At 52.4% G+C, this 20,019-nt stretch overlaps 1 protein-coding gene across 3 annotated transcripts; it reads left to right on the top strand.

The window, feature by feature from the left end:
- Positions 1-251: 251 nt before the first annotated feature.
- On the top strand, positions 252-20,012 carry TCOF1 (treacle ribosome biogenesis factor 1). 3 transcript variants are annotated; one of them, XM_064725079.1, is made up of 18 exons: positions 252-395; positions 927-982; positions 3,570-3,712; positions 4,435-4,541; positions 4,810-5,158; positions 5,984-6,069; positions 6,528-6,746; positions 7,340-7,597; positions 11,389-11,563; positions 11,795-11,937; positions 13,771-13,944; positions 14,350-14,569; positions 14,795-14,886; positions 15,566-15,794; positions 16,751-17,347; positions 18,395-18,492; positions 18,983-19,019; positions 19,471-20,012. In XM_064725079.1, the coding sequence occupies exons 1-17, from the start codon at positions 285-287 to the stop codon at positions 19,013-19,015; spliced, it is 3,090 nt and encodes a 1,029-aa protein (XP_064581149.1). In that variant the 5' UTR covers positions 252-284; the 3' UTR covers positions 19,016-19,019; positions 19,471-20,012. The 3 variants fall into 3 exon arrangements, with proteins under 3 accessions (XP_064581149.1, XP_064581151.1, XP_064581148.1); XM_064725081.1 differs by having other exon boundaries at positions 14,798-14,886; positions 18,983-20,012; XM_064725078.1 differs by having other exon boundaries at positions 18,983-20,012.
- Positions 20,013-20,019: the final 7 nt, after the last annotated feature.

Here is a 20,019-nt window from a genome sequence, read left to right as displayed (position 1 = left end):
GTCCCCAGCCGAGGGGGTGTGAGAGAACCTCATGGGGCGAACCCCCCGCCCTTCCGTTCCCCCCATCTCCCACCGGGGCGGCATGAGAGACAGACACCATGGGGTGATCTCCTCCTTCTTTCTCCCCCTTTCCCCCGCGGGCCGACCCCCGTGAGGTGCCAGACCACTCCCCGCTGGGTCCCCCCACATGGCGCCCCCCGGGCACTCCCGGCACTACGTTTCCCGTGGGGCCGCGCGGCGGAAGCGGAAGTGGCGTCTCTCCGGCGCGGCACGCGGGCCGCGCCATGGCCGCCGACGGCGGCGGCGGGCGGGAGCTGCTCGCCCTCATCTACCAGCACTTGCTCCGCAGGGGCTACACGCGGGCCGCCCGGGAGCTGCAGGCGCAGAGCGAGCAGGTAACGGGAGCCCGGGCCGCGGGGGAGGCAGCGGGGGCGCGGTCCCGGAGCGCGGGCCTCGGCGGGGCCGCACGGCCCGGTCCCGGTTCGCGCCCTCACCGACCACCGGCAGCGCCACGTGGGTGCCGGGCGCTCCGCCGACCCGCGGCCCCACAGCGGCCCGCAGGTCCGTGCTGGACCCACGTGGTGTCCCGGCACCCAGCGGGCGCTCCCGGTGCCCGCGGGCCGGCCCGGCCCCTAGCCGGCCGGGGGGAACGCTGGCAGCCCGCCCGGTAGAGGCTCCGGTAGCGGGGAGCTGCTGCTCCCCGAACACGTGCGGCTCCGGGAGAGCTCTCCGGGGAAACACGCGGCCCTGGGTGCCGCGGGGCGGGCAGTGGGAGGGGTTCACCGGGAGGTGTGTGCCGGGAGCGCGGTCCCGTTTTCTGGGCCGGTTTGGATGGGCCCCGCGGTCGCTGCTCTGCCCGGTGGGCACATCCCGAAACTGGGTCGCATTTGTGCCGTGCTTGACTGGTGTTCGCTCTGCTTTCACAGAAATTGCTCCCTTCCTTCTCCACCTCTCTCGAGGACATCTTTACCCACTGGGAAAAGTAAGTCACAGGAGGGAATGAGTATCAAATGGATTGCCGACTGTGCTGACGTCTAGGCTGCATGGCATGTGTGATTTCTATTTGTTGGAATTCTCTGTTGTCAGAGGATTTCTGGTGATAACTGTGCTCAGTAGAATTTTCTCCTAACCTCTGATTTCACAGCAATTCATTTCAGATGTTCAGGATTATGCTGGTTTGAAATCTTCTGAGCTTGGAGATAAGTTGTTACTTTAGTTTTGAGCAGCTGATGCTGTTTGTGCTGGTTGATGCTGGAGTGTTGTGGAGCTCAGAGTCATGCTTTACTGTAAGAAATCTGTTCCAGTTCTGTTTCACTTTCTTTTTAAAGCCACGTGCTTTGCAGGATTATTGACCCGAGAACAGAGGAGTTGAGCAGGTGCTGAAATGCCAGAGCTCTTACACGGACTTAAACCTTGGCTTAGATCACAGATGATGTGACTCAGAGGAAATCTCTTGGTTTCAGCCTGTCCTTTCCAATCCTTACATGTTCCAAACACCCCTTTGAAGGTCTGCAGGAGGGAGCCTTCCCATCTGTGGTGTTTGCACCCACCCTGTGCCTTGGTTGGATGTTGAGTGCTGCTGTGGCAGCCTCAGTGCTGGGTTGTCTGGGAATCTGTGGAGTTGGGAGCTCTGGAGTGAGGATCTCCTTAGCATGGCCATGTCAGCAGCCTTGGGAAGTGTTTCTTCAAAGGTGTTTTCTGCTCAGTGCCTTGTGCCTTGCTCTGGTCTTCCATACCTGAGCTAGAGAAAGGCTGGATCCACATGAGAATGTGGCAGCATAGAAATGGGTTTGCAGTTCCTCCCTCTCCCAGTTTGTTGCTCTCCTGGGTGCTGATGGTGACCTTCCCACGAGCTGCTTATCCTGCCTGCTGCAGCAAACCCTCCCAGACACTGTTGCCTTTAAACCTGGGGGACAACAGGGCATTTGCATCAGGTTTGATTCCTCTTTCTTCAGCATCACCCTTCTGTCCTGATCCTGCCCAGCAAAGACATCTGTTATTCCTGGTCTGCCTGGTTGGGAGTCACAATGAGGGGTGTGTTGGCCACTGTCTTTATCCTGGAGTGCTCCTGTGAGTGAGCTGTCTTTATCACATCCTGTTGCTCCTCAGCTTTTAGCCCAAAAATGTCCTTCCTTAATCTACCCTGTGGCTCTTGCCCTTCTCACCAGGGCCACCCCTGGTGCTGTTCTCCAGAAACTCTTCCAGACTGAGCCTAAAGCTGAGATTTGCAGTTCCACAGTTCCCTCCAGAGCTGCATTTACACTTGGAGGATGCAGAGAGGGGATGGAAGGGTGCCTGGGAGCTGGGGAAAGCTGGTCCAGCACAGCCCTAGGAGCAGCCTGAGCCCTGCAGGCCTCAGATGATCCAGAATGCCACAGGGGCAGTGCTGGCAGTCACCATTTCTTCCCCTCACAGGGTGTCCCTGAGCTCCTGGTCACTCACAGCAAATTCTCCCATCACTCTGTGCTGTGCTGTCAGCTGCCATTGGATCAGGATGGTGCTGCAGGATCAGAGCTGCCTGTGTGGGCTGCCCTGTTGCTTTATTAAAAGATTATTGGAGTAGTTACAGGACTTTCCAAGAGCAAACGTGCCTTTGGTTTAGCCTGCTTGCACAAAAGTTGCTGTACAGCTGTGCTGCCAGAACACTCTGACACCAAGCACAGCCTTTACTCATCAAATTGTTAAACTAATCTTGTTTTTAAAACAGATGAACAAATAAAATGGGCTAAACTGGCCCAGAAGTGAGGATATTTGCTTCTGATAACTGTGTGTCCCAGGGCTGAGGAGCATTGCATGTGTGAGTCACACCAGCTTGTTCCCAGTGTTACCCTTGTAATAAAGCAAATGTGTTGTCTTTAATTCTCAAATGAAAACATGGGTAACTTGAGCCACATCATCTCTTCTGGTACAGGTGGGATTTAGAGCCTGGAAGTATCATTCTCCAACTTCGTGTTTTAACTCAATTGAGCAGTTTAAGTGTTTAATACTTATGTGTTCTTTTTCTCCTCTTTTTCTAATACATCTTTTGTAGCTCCAGCCACTTCCTTTCTTAAACCTCTCTGCATCCTGGCTTTCCTTTTGACTTGGGTGCCCAAGTTCAAATGGCTTTTGTACCCTTTAGATTGGCTTCTCCTGGCCCTCTGGAATACCAGGACCTGGTATTTTGGAGTTATCTGCCCTACCCTGAGGCTGCACTTACTCTGAGGTTGTGGCTGTAGCCCCTGGAGAAGGAATTTGTTCTGTAGGATGCCTTCTATCCAGCACCAACCTGACTGTGTTTTTATTACTCTGCTGAAGTAATAAGGAGTCTGCCTAGGGCACAGAAAAATCATCTAGGTTCAGTATTTACCTGAATGTTGCAGGAATATGTTGCTCTGGCACTTTACTGAGTACTGGAGATGTCCCTTGGAGGTTAGAGAAGTATTTCCCACCCCCTTAGGAATTCCTCTGTAGAGAGATTACACTGCCTATTCTTAGGCTGGAGCCTGATCTGAGAGTAAATGAATAATTATATTCTAATTTGTTCAAGATATTTTTTCCCCATTTTGACACCTATTGTCTTCCCTCAGAACTCCACCAAATTCCAAGAGAAGAAATGTGAGTGATGAGGAGGCAGCGATCCCAGAAAAGATCAGAGTTCCTGATCCCGTGAGCAGCTCTGAGAGCTCAGAGAAAGAAGAGGATGAGAAAGAGAAGACAAAAGCTGCAAATGGTAGGAGCCTTTCATGTCCCTGGAGCTGACAGAGTAGGACTGGAGACTTGTGTAGGAGCAGCCCAGCTTGCTTGGCTGGAGAAAATGCTTGTTAAGTGATGGCTATTTGTTTGTGCTCACAGAAAAATAGGACAACTAATTTAGCACCCCCTTCTCATGTGGAGTTTCTGAGGAGCACAGATGTCTGCTGAAGCTAGAAAAAACCTGTTATGATTCACTGGGGAGGGATGGGTGTTGTGCTGGGTGATGAAGCTTTGGGAACCTCTTTCTGCCCACTGTGGAGCACCTTCTAGTTGGTGCCAGGTGTGTGCTGGGCCAGCAAAGGCAGGCCTGTTCATGGGTCAGGGAAGGTCTTGCTAGTTGGCCTGGCAGGCCAATGCCCTCTGTCTGAGGTGGGGATAGATCCTGGGTGCAGCTGATGTGGGAGGTGTTGGCTTGCAGAGTCTAACAAAAACTTGTCTGATACATTTTCACAGATCAGTCTGGTCTGCTGTAGATCAGCATTTAGAAAAGTGCAAATCTTGACAGATTCCCTGTCTTGGTGGCTGGGAGAGGGGTGGGGTGGAGGAGCAAAGTCCTTGCCTGTCTTGGGGACAGCAGTGGTGATGGTGTGGGGTCAGGTGTGGGACCCTGCCCTGCTGCTGGGGCCCTCCTGAAACCAGAGACCGTGTTGGTGTGAGACACACACTGACACAGCTGCCCTGTGGCTCTCTCCTGTGCAGCTGCCAGCCTTCCTCTGGCCACAAACTCAGTAGTGAATATAGAAAGCAGTGAGGAAGATGAGTCCTCGTCGGAAGAAGAAGATCTGGCTGGGAAAGGTGCAGTGACGGTAAGGCAACGCTCCTGGCTGTGAAGGCTGGTGGTACTCTGAGGCCAGGACTGTCCCAGACTCCTCAGCATGTGTAGAATTGTGTCCTGGGGTGGAAATCCTGTTTAAATGACCCTCCTATGCTGCCATAAGCCTTTTCTTAGATATCTGCCCCCCAAACATTGCCCTGAAGAGCTCTATGGCTTACCTTGCTGCCACATTGCTGTTACAGGTAATCATTTAGCTCCTCATCTGTGTGTAGCCTTCTAAGTGCCTTTATTTCCCATAGGTGACAGCAGCTGTGGTGGGTGGCAAAGCTGCCAACTCCCTGCATTCCCCTGCCAAGGCTGCTGCCCCAGCAGGCAGAGCAGAGGGGCTCTCTGCTGCTGACAGAACTGTGCTCTCCAACAAGCAGCAGCCCAACGCCCCAGCTGCAGCTCCATCCCCAGCCAAGGCCCAGAAACTGCCTGCTCCTGGCAAGCCTGGACATGCCCCAGCAGCTGTGGCCAAAGTAGGACAAAGCAAAGCACCAGTACCAACCAAAGCACCAGAAAGTTCCAGCAGCAGCAGCAGCTCCTCATCCGAGAGCGAGGAGGAAGAGGAGACGCCGACTGCGAAGGCCCCATCCCCCAAAGCGGGTAAGGAGCCTGAAGGGTGGTGTAGATGTGTGTGAGCTCCAGCTCTGCTGCAGATTGGATCAGAGACGTGCCTTCAGCTTGTTCCTTTCAGCTGCCTTGCTGGAAAGCTCAGAGTGATGCTTGTTCCTTGGAGAGGCTGCTAGAACATTGCAGAGCAGCCAGCTCTGGAGCTCCGTGGGATGGATGCTGCGTGCCTGCTCCCATTTCAAGCAGCAGATCCTGTGCTAAGATGTCTGGCAGCACCCAGCACGTACCCAGGGGTGGGGGCTAACAGTGTAGCATGTCCAGAGGAGGTGCAGTACTAATGCTACTGATACTTTCAGCTTTATGGAAAGGCCCTTCAGTGTTTTCTCTTTATTCCCAATTGCAAAGTGATTCGTTTTGGGGTTTGAAGTCTTCAGGGAAATCTTTAAATGCTTTGAAGTGTGTCTGTGTGTGTTGGTGGAGGAGGGTGAGAAATAGATCATTGAAGTTCTGGAAATGATCCTCCTCTTGGCTCTTATCCAGAGGAGGCCCAGCCAGGCTGGGTGCCTGTGCAGGGAGCTGTGTGTGGCTGGGCAGCACCCCATAGGGTCAGAGGGGAGCCAGGAAGCATTTCCCATCTCTGCCTGCACTCAAGGAGAGCTGTTTGTGGGCCAGCATTTGTCTGGAGAAGCTGTTCCCAGCAAGCTATTGATGTTTTCAGCAAGGCTAGGTCCCCTTCCCTGCAAATCCCCTTAGCCCTCTCTGTGGCTTGTTTTGCTTCCCTGACTTCAAAAGCCACATTAGCATCACACTCTGGGGGCCCAGAGCAGGCAGCAGCTGTGACATCTCGTTGTGTTTCAGAGCCGGCAGCTGGGGCTGAGAGCAGCAGTGAGGAATCAAGCAAGGACACATCCTCTGAGGAGGAGCTGGTCATTCCAGCCATCCAGGTAACCTCTCCAGCATGGATTCTTTGTCCCTAGGAAATCACTTTCCTGTTTTTGAAGAAGAGAGGAAATGCTGTTGTGCTGAATCCTGACAGCATCCCTTACCTTGGGTGTTTGAGATCCCCAAGACCAGAGCACATGCTGTGTGGCTGAGAGCCCCACTAAACCCTGCCGACATCAACCATTCTGTTCCAGTTTTTTCTAGTGCCTGAGGCTGAGGGAGATCCTTGGATCTGTAGGAGGTGATTAGTATGCAATTTGATGGCTGTAGTCAGGCAGTCCATGGAGAAAGTGACTTGCTTCAGATAAACCACGGCTTATGGGTCTGAAAAAGCCTGTCCTGGTCAAAATTAGCAAGGTAGCTGGCTTTAAAACAGATTCCATGCAGTTAGAGCTTTCAACTATTTTCTTCCAAGGTGTTACCTGTTTCTCCTGTTCCCTTTTGTTCCCCCTGTTCCCAGGCCAAGCCGGCTGTGAAAACAGTGCGGTCTAATGCAGCACCTGTGAAAAGTGCACCTGCTGCTGCTTCAGTGTCCCTGAAGAAGAATGCAGTGAAGCCAACAGCCCTGGCAGCAAGCCATGCCAAACCAGCATCAACAGCAGCTCCCAGGGCTGCACAGCCCAGTGACACAACAGAGAGCAGCAGTTCCTCAGACAGTGAAGATGAAAAACGTCCATTGGTAACCCAAGTGCCTTCTCTGAGATCCTCCCTCTCCTTGCGTGCCTCTCAGGGCTAGGAACTGCAGTGAAAAGAAAATTTTGTAAATGCATGTAGTGTGTAGCAAAGTCATGTTGGGGGTGGGAGGAAGGAGGCGTGAGGTGTTAAAAGGCACCTCCGTGTCTTTGCTCTGAGCTTTAATCAACCCATTGTGCCTTTCTTAGAAAAATCCATCAGTACTTTTAAAACAAAAAAAAAAACCCAGTGATTCTTTTCCCACCTGAAGGGGCAAATTAGCATGGTGGAATTTGCTTCTCAGGTATAAATTGCAATAAATAGTGTCTAATTTGTCAAACTGTAGTGCAGCTCAGCTTCCCTACTGTGGAGAGTGCAAAGTGCTGCCTTGTACCTCACTGGGGGAACTGGTAGTAGCAGCAGACTGATGAAGAAAAGCCAGATGAAAGAATTCCTTGTGTCCTGCCAGTCACTAATCTTCCTTCAGGGTTTGCCTTTCTTGGGGGGGCTCTGAAATTTCTTCCCTTGATTGTAGTCTGAGCAAATGAACTATGCTGCTGTGGGATTTGCCTTATTTCACTCTGTTCATGTCTTGTCCAGACAAAGCCACCTCCAAAATCCTCCCATGCCGTCCTGTCGCCAGTGAAACCTACACCAGCTGTCAAAGCAGCTCCAGCAAAAACACTTCCAGTGTCCCCAGGGAAGGCAGCATCAAAACCAACAGTGCCCAAGCAGGTTAAAGCCTCACCGGGAAAGACTGCTGCTCCCACAAAGCCTGCTGAAAGTATAAAGCCAGTGGAGAGCTCTGCCTCGTCATCCAGTGAAGAGGAGGATCCCCCTGTGCCCATGAGCCAGAAGGTAGGTGCTGCATTCAGCCCAGTGCCAAGGCATGGAGTGTGCAAGACAAGGATTTATCCCTTAAATGCTGCCACTGATCTTGTGTACCTTGTTTCTGCAAGGACAGCCTCACTCTTCTCACACAGTTGTACCAGAGGCAAATGGTTTGATACCAGCTATTCACTCCTGCCCCTCTGGAGTGGCCTTGTGTGCAGGGTCACAGGTATCTTGGTCTTGGCTCTCCTGTGGGATTTGGTCAGAGTTCTCAAACCAAAGGAGAAGGACTGGGAGCTCACAATGGACTCAGATGATTAAACTCAAAGGAGTGCAAATCTTCCTGAGAGTACAGGAGTACAATGCTTCCTGAGAGCATCCCTAGACATGTTGTACTGAGACCTTCTGCCTCAAGTCTGAGCTGCAGGGGCCTTCAGAAAGTGCCCTGAAAGCAGTCTTGTGGAGATGCAGCCTTGCTGTCTGCAAGGGAAGCTGGGGGTAGAGCCTCACGTGTCCTTGCAGGGAGGCTCTTTGTCAACACATCCTTTGACTATTGACAGGCAGGAGCCAGCAAGGCTCTGCATTTTTGTCTAAATAGCCTTGGTCTGCTAAGGTGGGTGGAGGGGGATGTTTCTCTCACAGTTGGCTCTGTGCTGCTCTCTTCCTGCATGATTGATTTTATGTGAAGATTCAGCTCTAGGTGACAGGAGTAGCTATTTGATAGCTGTGCCATGAAGTCCCTCTGTAAAACCATCGAGATTTGTCCATTTTAGCAGGGTTTATGTGCTGGGGTAGGTTTGTGTCCTCTGGTGTTGATTCTGTGAAGCTTTCAACAGCAAGTTTTACCTGCTGATTTAACCACTTCAGCATCTTCCCTCTTGCAAACTGACATGCACCCCTCCACAGCCAGAGTCAGCAAGGAAGAGCTTGTCATCAAGGGAGCTCTATTTTTGCTATGCAGGCTGTTCCTTCCCTTGTTGGAAGCCTACAGGCAGGGACCACGAGTGAAGCCTGAAGATAAAGCATTGGGCTTAGCTGTGTCCACAGTCCTGTCCTCCCAGTCAAACTCTTCTTAGCTCATTCCTCACCATCTGCTACTTGGGCATATGCTAACCACTGACTTACTGTATCCTGCAACTTCCTCTGGCTTCTGTGCAAGATCCAAACAGATACAGAGCGTTGGAAGCTGCTTCATCTTTCCCTGTGGGGGTGGATTAGCACAATTAAAATGAACATCATGCCTAAATTGAACTGCTTAATTGGTATGTTTACCCCTGAAGACTCAGGAATATTTAGTGAAAGAAGTTGACAAGGTGTTTGCATATTTTGGGGGGACAGGATAGTGATGGGGGACAGTCTGATCTTAAAGATGCTGTGAGCTGCTTTTCTTTTGGAACTGCTAATTTTGCTCTGCTGCTTCTTTCCTGAGTGTTTTGAGCCAAAGGTGGCACTTGAGCCCTCTATAGACAGGCTTTGGCTTGTGTTTACAAGGAGTGGGTGTGAGGTACACGTGCATCCATGTGTTGGGAACCCGTGTCTTCCTTGAGCATCCCAGGAAAACCCGCGTGGGTTGTGCTGACAGAAGTTGTGCCAGCAACTTTTAATCTTGGACTGCAGGCTGCGTGGGGAGAGGCCAGATCTCCCAAGAGACAGAGGGTCTCTTTTCCTCCTTGAACGCTGTTCCCCCTCCTGTGCAGGTGGCAGTTGCCCCTGGGCTGGGCTGTGGCACAGCTGAGGTGCTGGTCCCAGTGCTGGTACAGGCAGTGCTGGAGTGTGATTTTACAACGTGCTGGGCACACGTGGCTCAGTGTTGTTCCTCCTCTTGTCATGCAGCGCTGCAGGATGCAAATGGACCCAGCGAGTGGCAGATGGGTTGTGAGGGAGCTGAGTCATCACACTCACTGAGCCACAGGCAGCTCCTGCTTTGGGGGCTGGAGAGGGAGCAGGAAAAATGATTTCCTCTTGAGTTATTTTCCTCCTCTCTGAGTAACTTCAGTACCTGTGACTCTCAAGCTGTTAGGAGCTCTCTGCCTGGTTTACCTGCTCCCTGGATGTAACTTGGCTGTGCTGTTGGCCAGATCCCACCTCAGACTGTCATGCATCTGATGTGGATGGATGGACCTTGGCTGCCTCCCAGGAAGTTCTGAGGCTGTGTAAACCTTATGGTGGTTTCTGTTGTGTTCTTTCTGTGTGTTATGATGCCCCTGCGTGGCAGCTCTTTCCCACTCCATTGCTAAGTTAGGAAATGGAGCAGCCCTGTGCTGTGCATCCACATAGAGGGAGAAGCCAGACCATTGCTATGAAGCATTTAAAACTCAGTGGGCTCTAATCTTGGGAAGCTCTTCCCTTGCACAGCAGTGTTCAGAACAGCAGAGAGGAGTTAGCACGTTCAGAGCAGTGTGTGTGAATTCTTCTGACTGCTTCAAGTACTTGTGTCTCTTCAGCAATGCAAAGCTGGCCTCTCTCCTGGAGATTGTGACTCACTGGTATCAAAACAAAACAGAGAAGTGAGGTTTGTGGTCCCCCCTTCCCCAAGCACTTGTGGAGGTTTCTGTTTCTCTAAGCAGTCAAAATGTGCTTGGCTCGTTCAGAGAGCTGTTCTGTAATGGGATAAACATGCAGATGCTGTTGTCTGTTTCGTGTTTGGCTTGGAGATGATAAACAGTGCCCCAATGGCAGCCCATGGCAGGGCTGTGCCAGGAAGCTCAGTAGGATTGATCTTCCCAAAGGGCTGGTGCTCTCCGCTGTGGGCTGTGGGGGTATCACTGCATTAGCAGCATAGCAGGGATGGTGCAGCTGGGCAGGAATCTCTCATGGGGCACCAAAGCAGGCTGGCAGCACATGCAGGGTACACAGGGCCTCCCTGCCCTGGCAAGCACGATGTTCTCCTTGGCAGAGCAGCCCGGAGATGAGCCACGAGTGGAGTGAATGAGCGGCTGCAGAGCAGTGCCAGCCTGGGGAGTATCTGCAGGGGAGGAAATTCCCACATCATTCCACAAGCACTTCCTCTCCTCTGCCACCACTGACCTTCAGTGTGCACGAGGGGGATCTGCAGCCCTTGGACAGGAGCCAGGAAGAGAGGGAGTCTCACCTGGCAGTTGTGTACGTGGGGCACAGGTGACTGTGGCTTCCTGGTGCTGACACAACAGGAAAAGTGGCTTGTGGTCTGTCCTGGAACATTTGAGTGTTGACAGGTGCTGCACAAAGACACAGCCCAAGTGAGTGTCAGAGGTGTTTTGTTGTCTGGAGATTTCTAAATTCTTAGACCTGTTGACAAATCAGCTTCCAAGTTGAGTCACAGTCTGTCTCTGCCTAACCCTTGTCTCAGCCCTGTGTCTCTCCAGCAGCTCTGGGCTGCAGCTGCTCCAGTGCTGTCTCTGAATCTTGCAAGTGTGATGGCCCAAGGCTTCCCAGCTCCTACTGATTCCCTGAACTGTGGCTAGGTTGTGCTGAAATGGCTTCCTTGGAGTGGGAGTCTTGGGGCTGCGGTGCTTCTGTCCTCAGCCAGTGTCTCTGTCTCAAGAAAGAATTGCTTTTAGAAGCTTACAAGCACTATTAGCCTGTGTGCTCATGTAAAATGTGCTTGGGCTTTCTGTCAGAAGGAAATTGCTAAATTCAGAGGGATCTATCTACAGCAGCTCAGCCCAGGCAGTGGCTGAAGCCCCTTCCACTTATAACACAGTAAGCATGGTGAGAATGTTAGTAACAGCTCTGTTAGGGTAAAACAAAACCCAACCTGAGCTGAAACTGCACTTAAACTCCTAAACAACACCTGTACTAATACTGCATTTCTGGGCCTGTGTTTCTTTTTTCTTAAGAGGTTATCAGACCAGCCCAAGCCTATTCCCAACCTGAGCCAGGCTGCTAAAGCTGGGCAGCCTGAAAATGCAGTGGTGAGCACCTTGAAAAGCCAGGTTTCAGAAAGTGGGAGCAGTGACTCATCTGACAGTGAAGAGGAGCCTCCAGCAGCACAGGGACAGCCTCCAGCAGCTGGTAAGTTGTCTGGTGGTAGCCAGGATCCCTTACCTGCATCCTTATGGTTTTCTTACTCTCCCCTGCACGTGGAGCTGCTCCTGCTGTGGACAGCCCCAGAGAGCAGGGGCAATCCTTTCTCACAGTGCAATCTCTTACACTCTTCCTGCAATCCTTTCTCACAGTGACAATCTCTTACACTCTTCCTGCAATCCTTTCTCACAGTGACAATCTCTTACATTTTTCCTGCAGTGAAAACCAATTCTGTGCCCCAACCAACCAGCGTGAAAAAGGCACCAAGTTCAGCACCAGCCACGGCCCCACCAGCTGTGGACAGCAGTGAGGATTCCAGTGAGGAGTCAGATTCAGAGAATGAAATAGTCCCTCCTTCCCAGGTGAGGAGCTGCTGACCCCCTGGCTGTGTGGGCTGTAGTGCTGCCCTCTCAGGGGTTGGGAGGTGGTGGTTGTGCACGTGGTGAGCAGTGCAGAGCAGCCTCCCCTTGGCTGGATTGGGTTTCCTTGGCTGTGTCCGTGGGTCTGGCTGACCCCAGCTCTGAGTGCACATCTCAGCCACAGCAATCCTGCAGTGTGTGAGAGCAGTGGAGAGTGTGAGTGCTCTGACAGGAGCGTGAGCAGACACACAAGCCCAGACCTTCCCTGGGACTCTGTCCCCTCTGTTCTACTCCAGGAATTTAGGCTGGAAATGCAGCCAAATCCCTACAGGAGGAGTTTTTCCATGACCTGTGTAGCTCCAAGACAACCCATTGCCTGGTTACTCACAGACCTCTGAAGATTTTGGTTTTCTTTTCCACGAGCCTTGGGAGGATGGCAGGATCTGCCCTGAGGGTAGCACAGCAGTCCTGCTGCCTTTCAGCTGGAGAGAAGGGAAGGGGACCCCATGTCTGTGCTAAGAGCACCCCTGAGTGTCATGGAGCTGATCCCAGCTGTCCCACTGGATTCTCTTTGTGTCCCCATGCCAGTCCTGCAGAGCTGTGGCTGAGCTCCTTGGGGCCAGAGCTGCCTTGGTGTGAAGCTGTCCTGGGGGCGTCTGCACTTGTGCTGCAGTTTGAGCCCAAGAAACCACATTAAAAAAACCCACTGACTGAGGAACATGGCTGCTGTTCCACATGGGGGTGGCCTGGCTGATGTTCTGAGCCCAGGCCTTGGTGGCCAAGCACACCTCATACCCCACACATGCCTTTGCTGGGAGGGGACATTATGAGCACTCAGGAAACCCTTCCCCATGTTGGCCTGAGGCTGTGGCCAGTGCAAAGGCTGTCTCCCTCCAGCTGATGGGCAGGCAGCCATCCTGAGCAGTCCCTGAGTACAGCATGTTTATATTACTGGGGTTTTATACAATCCTGCAGTTGCTGTAACTTGAGCTCTGTGTGAGAGGGCCGAGAGCTGGCGTTGGGCTGCACAGTAAGCAGGGCCTGCTCCTTCCCAGGGCAGATGCTGTGTGGGGGAAATGTCAGCCCACAAAGGCCCAGCTTGTCACAGACCTGCAGGGGGAGAGCTGCTCACACAGCCTCGTCAGTAACACAAACCAGCAGGCTGAGTGCTCCCCCGTGGCTCCTTCTCCCTCTTCTGCTGCCATTTGTGTCATGGCCCTGTCCTCAGTGCCTGTTTCCATGCCCCTGGCCTTTCTATTTTTAACCCCTCTTATGGTAAGTTTGATGGGAGGTTTTAAATGTGAGGCAACAAAATTGCTCTTGTTAATGTGACCCCTAATCTGTCTTTTGGCTTGTGGACCTGGAGGCAGATTTTTCCTTGTGGTTGGTGTCTTTGTTTATCTCTGTTGCCAATTAACTCTTGCTGTGTGATTTTTAGAGTGTAAAAGACATCAGGGAGTCCAGATGCCCCCTCTGCAAAGGTTTACAGCTGCAGACTTGCTGGTGCTGCAGTGGGTAGGGATTCACAGCCTGCAAGCACAGCACATTGCCCCTGCCTGCCCTCAGGGTAGGTGCCTTTGGGGCGCTGAGCTAATGCTTTTTGGCACTTTTGGGGTGCTGGCCCTCATTTCTGCTCCTGGCTGTGCCAGAGGTCTTGCTCAGAGGCTTATGGGAGGCAGAACTGATTTATAAAGGAGAGAATTAAAAAACAAAAGGTCTTGGTGCTGTGCTGAAAATGATGGAAAGGCTTTGGTCTTAGTGCTGGGTTAGTGTAAGCCTCTGTATCATTTCCCTCCAAGTTTGCTCTGTCCTGATTTTCTTTCTCATCTCTTTCAGAGTCTGTCCCAGCAGAATGTCAAAGTAACTGCAGTTTCAAGCATGGTGGCTGCAAAGGCAAATGCCAGCCTGCCTTCAGGGAAGAGAACAAAAACCCCTGCTGTCCCTGCAGTGAGCAGAGTGTCTGAGAGCTCAAACACTGATGCCTCAGAGCACAGCGTGCTGGCAGGAAAGGTAATGATGGAGGAGACCAAGGTGGGGAGTTGCCTGGGGAGAGAGAGAAGATGGGTCTGCCTGGGGCTGGTGCCATGTCCCCAGCTGAGGGAAGTGTTCATGGAGCCAGGAGAGAGGGGAGCTGCCCTGTCCTGACCACAGTGATCCTGCTGTGAGATGAGGCAGAAGAGCAGAGGGCAGCCCTGGTACCTTTGCTGTTCCTGGCTTCCAGCTGGCTCTGGCTGCTTCTTTCCTTTTGTGATAGTTGTCTGCTTGGCTTGGGCTGACTGACACAAACTGCAGCAGTACAGCTGAGGAAGGGCCAAGGTGCTGCAAACCCATCTACTCTGGGCTGATGCTTGTAGTTCATGGATGTGAGCAGTTAGTTATTCCTCCTTCAGATCTATTTCATCTCCCTCTCCACAGGTCCCTGCTGCTTCCAGCCAAAAGCAAACGGTTCCAGTGGGCAAAGCTGCTCCTGCCAGCACTGCCATCCCAGGAAGTTCCACTGCCAAGGCCAGGCAGCCAGGACAGGACACCCACCCAATCCAGGCTGTGCCACCCACTCATGCAGGGCACACCTCAGACAGCAGCATTTCCTCCGACAGTGAGGAGGAGGAGGCACCCAAGGATCCTTCCAAACCTGGTCAGTTCTCTTCAGGAGATGCTCTTGGTGCTGCAGGGATGGGGACAGCCTTTTGTTACCCCATGGCAGGTTGGCAGTGCTTGGAGAGGCATTCCTCCTCTCCAGCCTGGCAGAGCACTGCCCTGTTTTTGGAGGCAGAAGGGCTTTTGGTGGCAGTGCCCGTGCTGGGAAGGTGAGCTCAGCCCAGGCAGCAGTGGTTTAACAGGAGGAACTCTGCTCTTCCAGCAGGCTCCCTGCAGAAACCAGGAGAGACCCAGCCAGCCCACAACTCCTCCTCAGAGTCCAGTGAGGAGGAGGAGGAGGATGCAGCATCACAGGTATGGTACTGAGCAGGCTGGATCCTCTGGGGTCTTGCAGCTGGCTCCCAAATAGGACTGAGAGACTGAATTCCCAGCCATAGCAGATGGGGTGCTGGGTGGGTTTGCCAGCAAAGAAGTGGGGGTTCCCCAGTGCAGTGGTGTGAGCAAGATCTTTAGAAGACAGAGAGAGAGAAGCTTTGAACCTGGAATGCTTCCCCAGGCAGCCAGGCCTTGGGTCCAGGGTTCATGGTGCCTTTCCTGGGAGAAGAGACAGCAGGATATGGTGCCTGGCAAGGGTTAAACCAGAACTGCTGCACAGTGCCAACAGCAGCAGGGATTTTTTCCCCCACTTTAGTTTGTAACTTAAGCCATGTCCATGAAATTGCCTTTGTCAGTAACGTGCAGGGCGTGCAGCACATCTGCAGAGCATTAAGTGTGCGTGGGTGATGGCCAGGAGCCTCCCCCAGCCTGCCTGCCTTGCTGGGCGAGAACAAAGGAGAACCTCTGCCTCAGCTGGTGTCTGTCACTGCTGGCCCCTCTCCTGCTAGCCCTGGGCTCTCAGGGCTGCCTCCACACGTGGCCAAAGGTGGGCCCTTCACTTGAAGTATGGGGATAATAGCAGCAGAGACAAAGCTGCATGTCTGGTGTGTGGGAGGCTGCCCTGCTGTGACTCCTCAGTGTGTCTGTGCTGTTCCAGTCCCTCCTCACAGGCTACCCAGTGCTCCCCAAGAGCCCAGTAACACCCCACGCACCAAAGACGGTTCTCCCCCAGCCTGGGGGTGAGGTGGGGCCAGGGAAGGCAGCTGTGAGTGCTGCAAACTCCCTCACCAAGGGCTCCCTGAAGGCAGCCATGGCCGACAGCTCAAGCAGTGACAGCAGTGACTCTGACACAGATGACAACCAGGTGGCTACAAACCACAAAGCAGGTGGGTCTCCTTTGGCAAGGTTGGGAATTTGCTTGGCCCTGGAGCAAAGCCGTGCTGGCACAGGGGGGTGGCACTGGGAGGGTGGGCCCTGTTCCCAGTGTGTCTCTGCCATGGAACCCCAGCATGGAGCTCTGCTGCCGTCTGCTGGCTTCCCTGGCCACAGCACAGCCCTGCTTGTGCTGGCTGCCTGCAAGGCTCAGTGCCTTTGCCTCCTCCAGCTTTAACCACAGTAATGAACAGGAGCAGGTAGGGCTCTCCCTGGAGCCAGTGCACACTGCATTGCTGGCTTCTGTGGAGGGCTCAAACACTGCCTCAAGAACATCTGCTGGTATTCAAACCTCCCCTTGGGCTGTGTGGGCTCTGCTGCATGTCTGGAGAGCAGAGGAGGGGATGCAAGTGAGAAAACCTGTGGAGAAACAGAATGTCCCACCCTTTCCCTGGTTTGTTGGCAAATTGTAAAACTTGGAGCTGAAAGCTGCTTCTGCTCTGGTGTGACCCTGGCACCTTCAGATGAACTCTGGCCGGCTCTAGAAGTTCAGAAGGGTCTCTTGGTCCCTTGGGCACATCATGAAATTGTGCAAAGGGCTGTTGAGGAAGGCAGAGCTATCTATATAGGGGCTCAGGAGGGCCCAGGGGCTCTGGGCTTGATTTGGTGGTGATTGCAGGAGGCAGTGTGGAGACCCCACCACCTTGGGAAGTCCCCAGCTCACTGGGGATGGTGTCCTGGGGCAGGACTGCTCCATCTCTGCTCAACCATCTTGTGAAACAGCCAGAGCTGTTGTGGCTGTTGTCACCCACTTCAGACTGAGGCCTCTTTCTCTGACTCTGCTACAGATGCCAACAAGTTTAGCTGTTTTGGGGGAGAAGAACTGGATGCTCCTCTTCAAATGCATATTTCCATCCTCCTGTGACTAGTCTGTGTAATGAATGCTTCCTGAATTTCTCTGTTTCTGCAGAAAACAACCCCTCTTCAGGGCAGGAAGCTACAGAAGCCTCCAAGAAAGAGAAGGTGGCAGGAAAAACAGAGCCAGGTCGTGCCAGCCTCAAAGCTTCCTCACTGAAGAAAACCCTGGCCATGAAAGAGAACAATGTTGGGGCAACAGGGGTGCAAGTGACCCCAGCATCATCACATGCCCTGCCCTCCGTCCCACAGCCACAGCAGCCAAGCTCAGGGAGTGAAACTGAGGTCACCACTGCTGCTCAAGTCCCTGCAGTGCACACAGCAGAGGGCTTGGAAGTGAAGAAGAAGAAGAAAAAGGAGAAAAAGGAAAAAAAAGAAAAGGAGAAAAAGGAGAAAAAAGAAAAGGAGAAAAAGAAACCATCCTCCACAGCAGACAAGGCTGTGAAAACATCCAAGAGCAAAGACAAAGAGAACAAGAAGCAGAAAACGTCTCAGAAGCGGAAGCTGACGGGACAGGATGGGGCTGTGGGGCAGCCCAAGGAGAAGAAACGGAAAGGGCAGGCTGATGAAGAAGCACCCAAAAAGAAAAAGAAGAAAGCAGATGGTGATCTGGAGAAGGCAGGCAGCAAGGAAAAGAAAAAATCAGCTAAAAGTAAGCATCTACACTTGGGGCCTAGTTTGCAATGGGTTCTTGCAGCTGATGCACTTCCAGGTGCAGGGCCTTGCAGATAGCACCCACTGTCCCATTGGCTTCCTGCTTGGTTGCTTCCCTCGTGGAATCAGTCATGTGGCTTGAAAAAGGTCTCTTAAGATCATCAAGTCCAGCCATTAACCCAGGCCCACCCCCAGACCATGTCCCCACATACCATATCTACACATCTTTTAAATGCCTCCAAGGTTAGTGACCACACTGCTGCCCTGGACAGCCTGTTCCAGTGTTCCAACAACCCTTTTAGTGAAGAATTTTTTCCTAATATTCAACTTAAACTTGCCCTGGCTCAACTTGAGGCTATTTCCTCTTATCCTGTCACTTCTGACCCTTCTGCAGCTTGTTCTGTAGTGGCCTGCTCTCTGCCCTAATCCAAAGGCCTTTTTTTCTTTACAGTGCAGCCTCTATTTGCAATTCAGAGCTGGTTTTGTGCTGGATCTGGTAGAAAGAAAAGCAAAAGAGAAATAGGGAGAGGGGATGTGAATTGGCTGGGCCAGGTCGGATGGTGTTTCTGTTCTGCTGAGACACAGCCCTTATTTTTGGAGGAGACAGACTTGTCTATTGGCCCTTATGTGAGCTGTTTAACAGGGATGAGTGGAGCCTCTTGTGCTGAGCTGAACCTCATGTCCATCCTGTGTCAGCAGCTCCCCTGGCTCTCATTTCTGCCATGTGCCCATCTACACCAGCTCTGAAGCAATTCCTTGGAGCAGGTGGGCAGCAGGAGGTGGAAAGAAGGGAATTCTGTGTAACTCCACCCATGTGTGTGCACAGATGGTGAGATCAAGCTGCTCTGGCTCAGGGGTATTGGGGAAACATCCCTGGGTGCAGCTGCCTGTGGGTAGAGCTTTGCCTTCACCCAATTCCTGCTCTGGAACTCTTGCTCAGGTCTGGATGTGATGGAAATCTTACTGGAGATGCTCCTACCAGTCTCTGCTCCCTCTAACAATACCAGAGTCCCTCTCTTAGTTGGCTTTTATTTCCCACTCCTAGAAAAGAAGACTGGAAAAGAAAAGAAGAGCAAAAAAGCATCTTTGGAAGGGGAGCCTGCAGCAGATGTCTCTGCTGAGGTTCACAAGAAGAAGAAGAAGGTATGTGTCACACCCTGGGCTGTGGTGCTCACCCCAGCAGAAGTGAGCAGAGCCATGTCCTGGCCTTGCTGGCAGTGCAGGGACGCCCACAGTTCACTGTGGCCAGTCTGGAGACTGACCTTTGGCTGGGGTTAGAGTGGCTCAAGGGCTTTGTCCCTGTATAGCTGCCCTAGGAGATTCCTCTCCCTGGAATGCTCAAACCCAGGGACCCTTTGGTGGCAAAGGACTGAGTCCTGTCTAAGGAGCAAGTGCTGCTCTCCAGCTGCCTGCTCATCTCATTCTCAGCAGAAGCTGGAGTTCCTGAGGCCTTGGTAGACTTCTGCATCCCATCCCAAGGGCTTGAAGGGTGACAGAGGGAGACTACAGGATGTTCCTTGTGGTGGCTGCCACCTCTGCAGGGACATGTCCATGAAACCTCTCTGGCTTTGCTGGGTCCTTGATGTCTGTGGTTCAAATGATGCTGATGAATTTTCTCCCCTTTCCATTTTAGAAGAAGAAAGGAGCTGATCCTGAAGGATTGTGAGAAGGTACATGGCCTGTGGGGACGGGCCATTGGCACCCTGAGCGGCGTCACCTTGGCCACATTCAGAACTCCTGGGCCAGATTTGGGAAGACAAAAAGAGCCCTCTGAGAGCTCCCTGAGCCAGCCTGGCCTTGGATCAGAGGGCCAGGGAGTGGAGCAGTGTGAGGAAGGTCGTGCAGCCGTGTGCTGGCTTCTCTGGATGTGTGTGACCTCAACTCTTTAGCTGCTGAGATGTCCAGCCTGGGTGTTGCTGACCTCTGTCACAGCAGAGATGAGTGGCCTCTGGCAGTGTCTGTCTGTCCCTGCTGACCCCAGGCAGCTTGAAAAAGTGATGGGATTGGATGGTGATGTTGTAGCCACCTGCAAGTGGACCAGCTGCCTTTGCCCACGCTCTGCTCAGCTGTAAGGCTGCTCTCCTCCTCCCCATCCCTAACTTCTAACTCCTCTCCCCAAAGGTACCGCATTCCTGTGATTAAAGATTTATGGGTGAAGATCAAACAGAAGAGAGGAAAAGGAAGCTCACCTGGAGAATTCCAACTTTTTTTTAAAATAGTAATTTATAATTTCTTTTAACTGTGACTTTTAGAACAGTTGTGTAACTTTCTGCCTCCTCCTGCCCTGCTGAGGCTCAGAGATGTGTTCATAGTCCCTCCGAATGGAATGGAAGTGGAGGAGGCAGTTTGACCAGAGCAGAGCATAAACTGCTTTTCCCCTTGTTGACACCCAGCCATCCCTTCTCTTACCACAGAGCTATATTTTTGAGAAAAACTTTTACCTTTTTTCCCCTCCTCCTGTGACTTGTGGTGTCAGTCCTTTTGCTACTACAAAGAAAGCTCTTGGGTTTCCTTTTTACTCTAACACTGACAGCAGTGATTATCATGTCCCTGGAGTTGCACTGAACAGTTGTGTCCAGCAGCTGTTCTCAGCCAAGGCAGAGTCGGTTTTTGTGTTGTTTTTTTTTTTATGAAATACAAAATAAAAAAAAACAACAGACAGATTTTTCT

The sequence above is a fragment of the Zonotrichia leucophrys genome, chromosome 13 (genome assembly GCF_028769735.1).
Source record: "Zonotrichia leucophrys gambelii isolate GWCS_2022_RI chromosome 13, RI_Zleu_2.0, whole genome shotgun sequence".
In the NCBI taxonomy this organism is placed as follows: domain Eukaryota; kingdom Metazoa; phylum Chordata; class Aves; order Passeriformes; family Passerellidae; genus Zonotrichia; species Zonotrichia leucophrys.
Note: the sequence above shows the minus strand (reverse complement) of the source record. Positions and strands in the feature narration are given on the sequence as shown.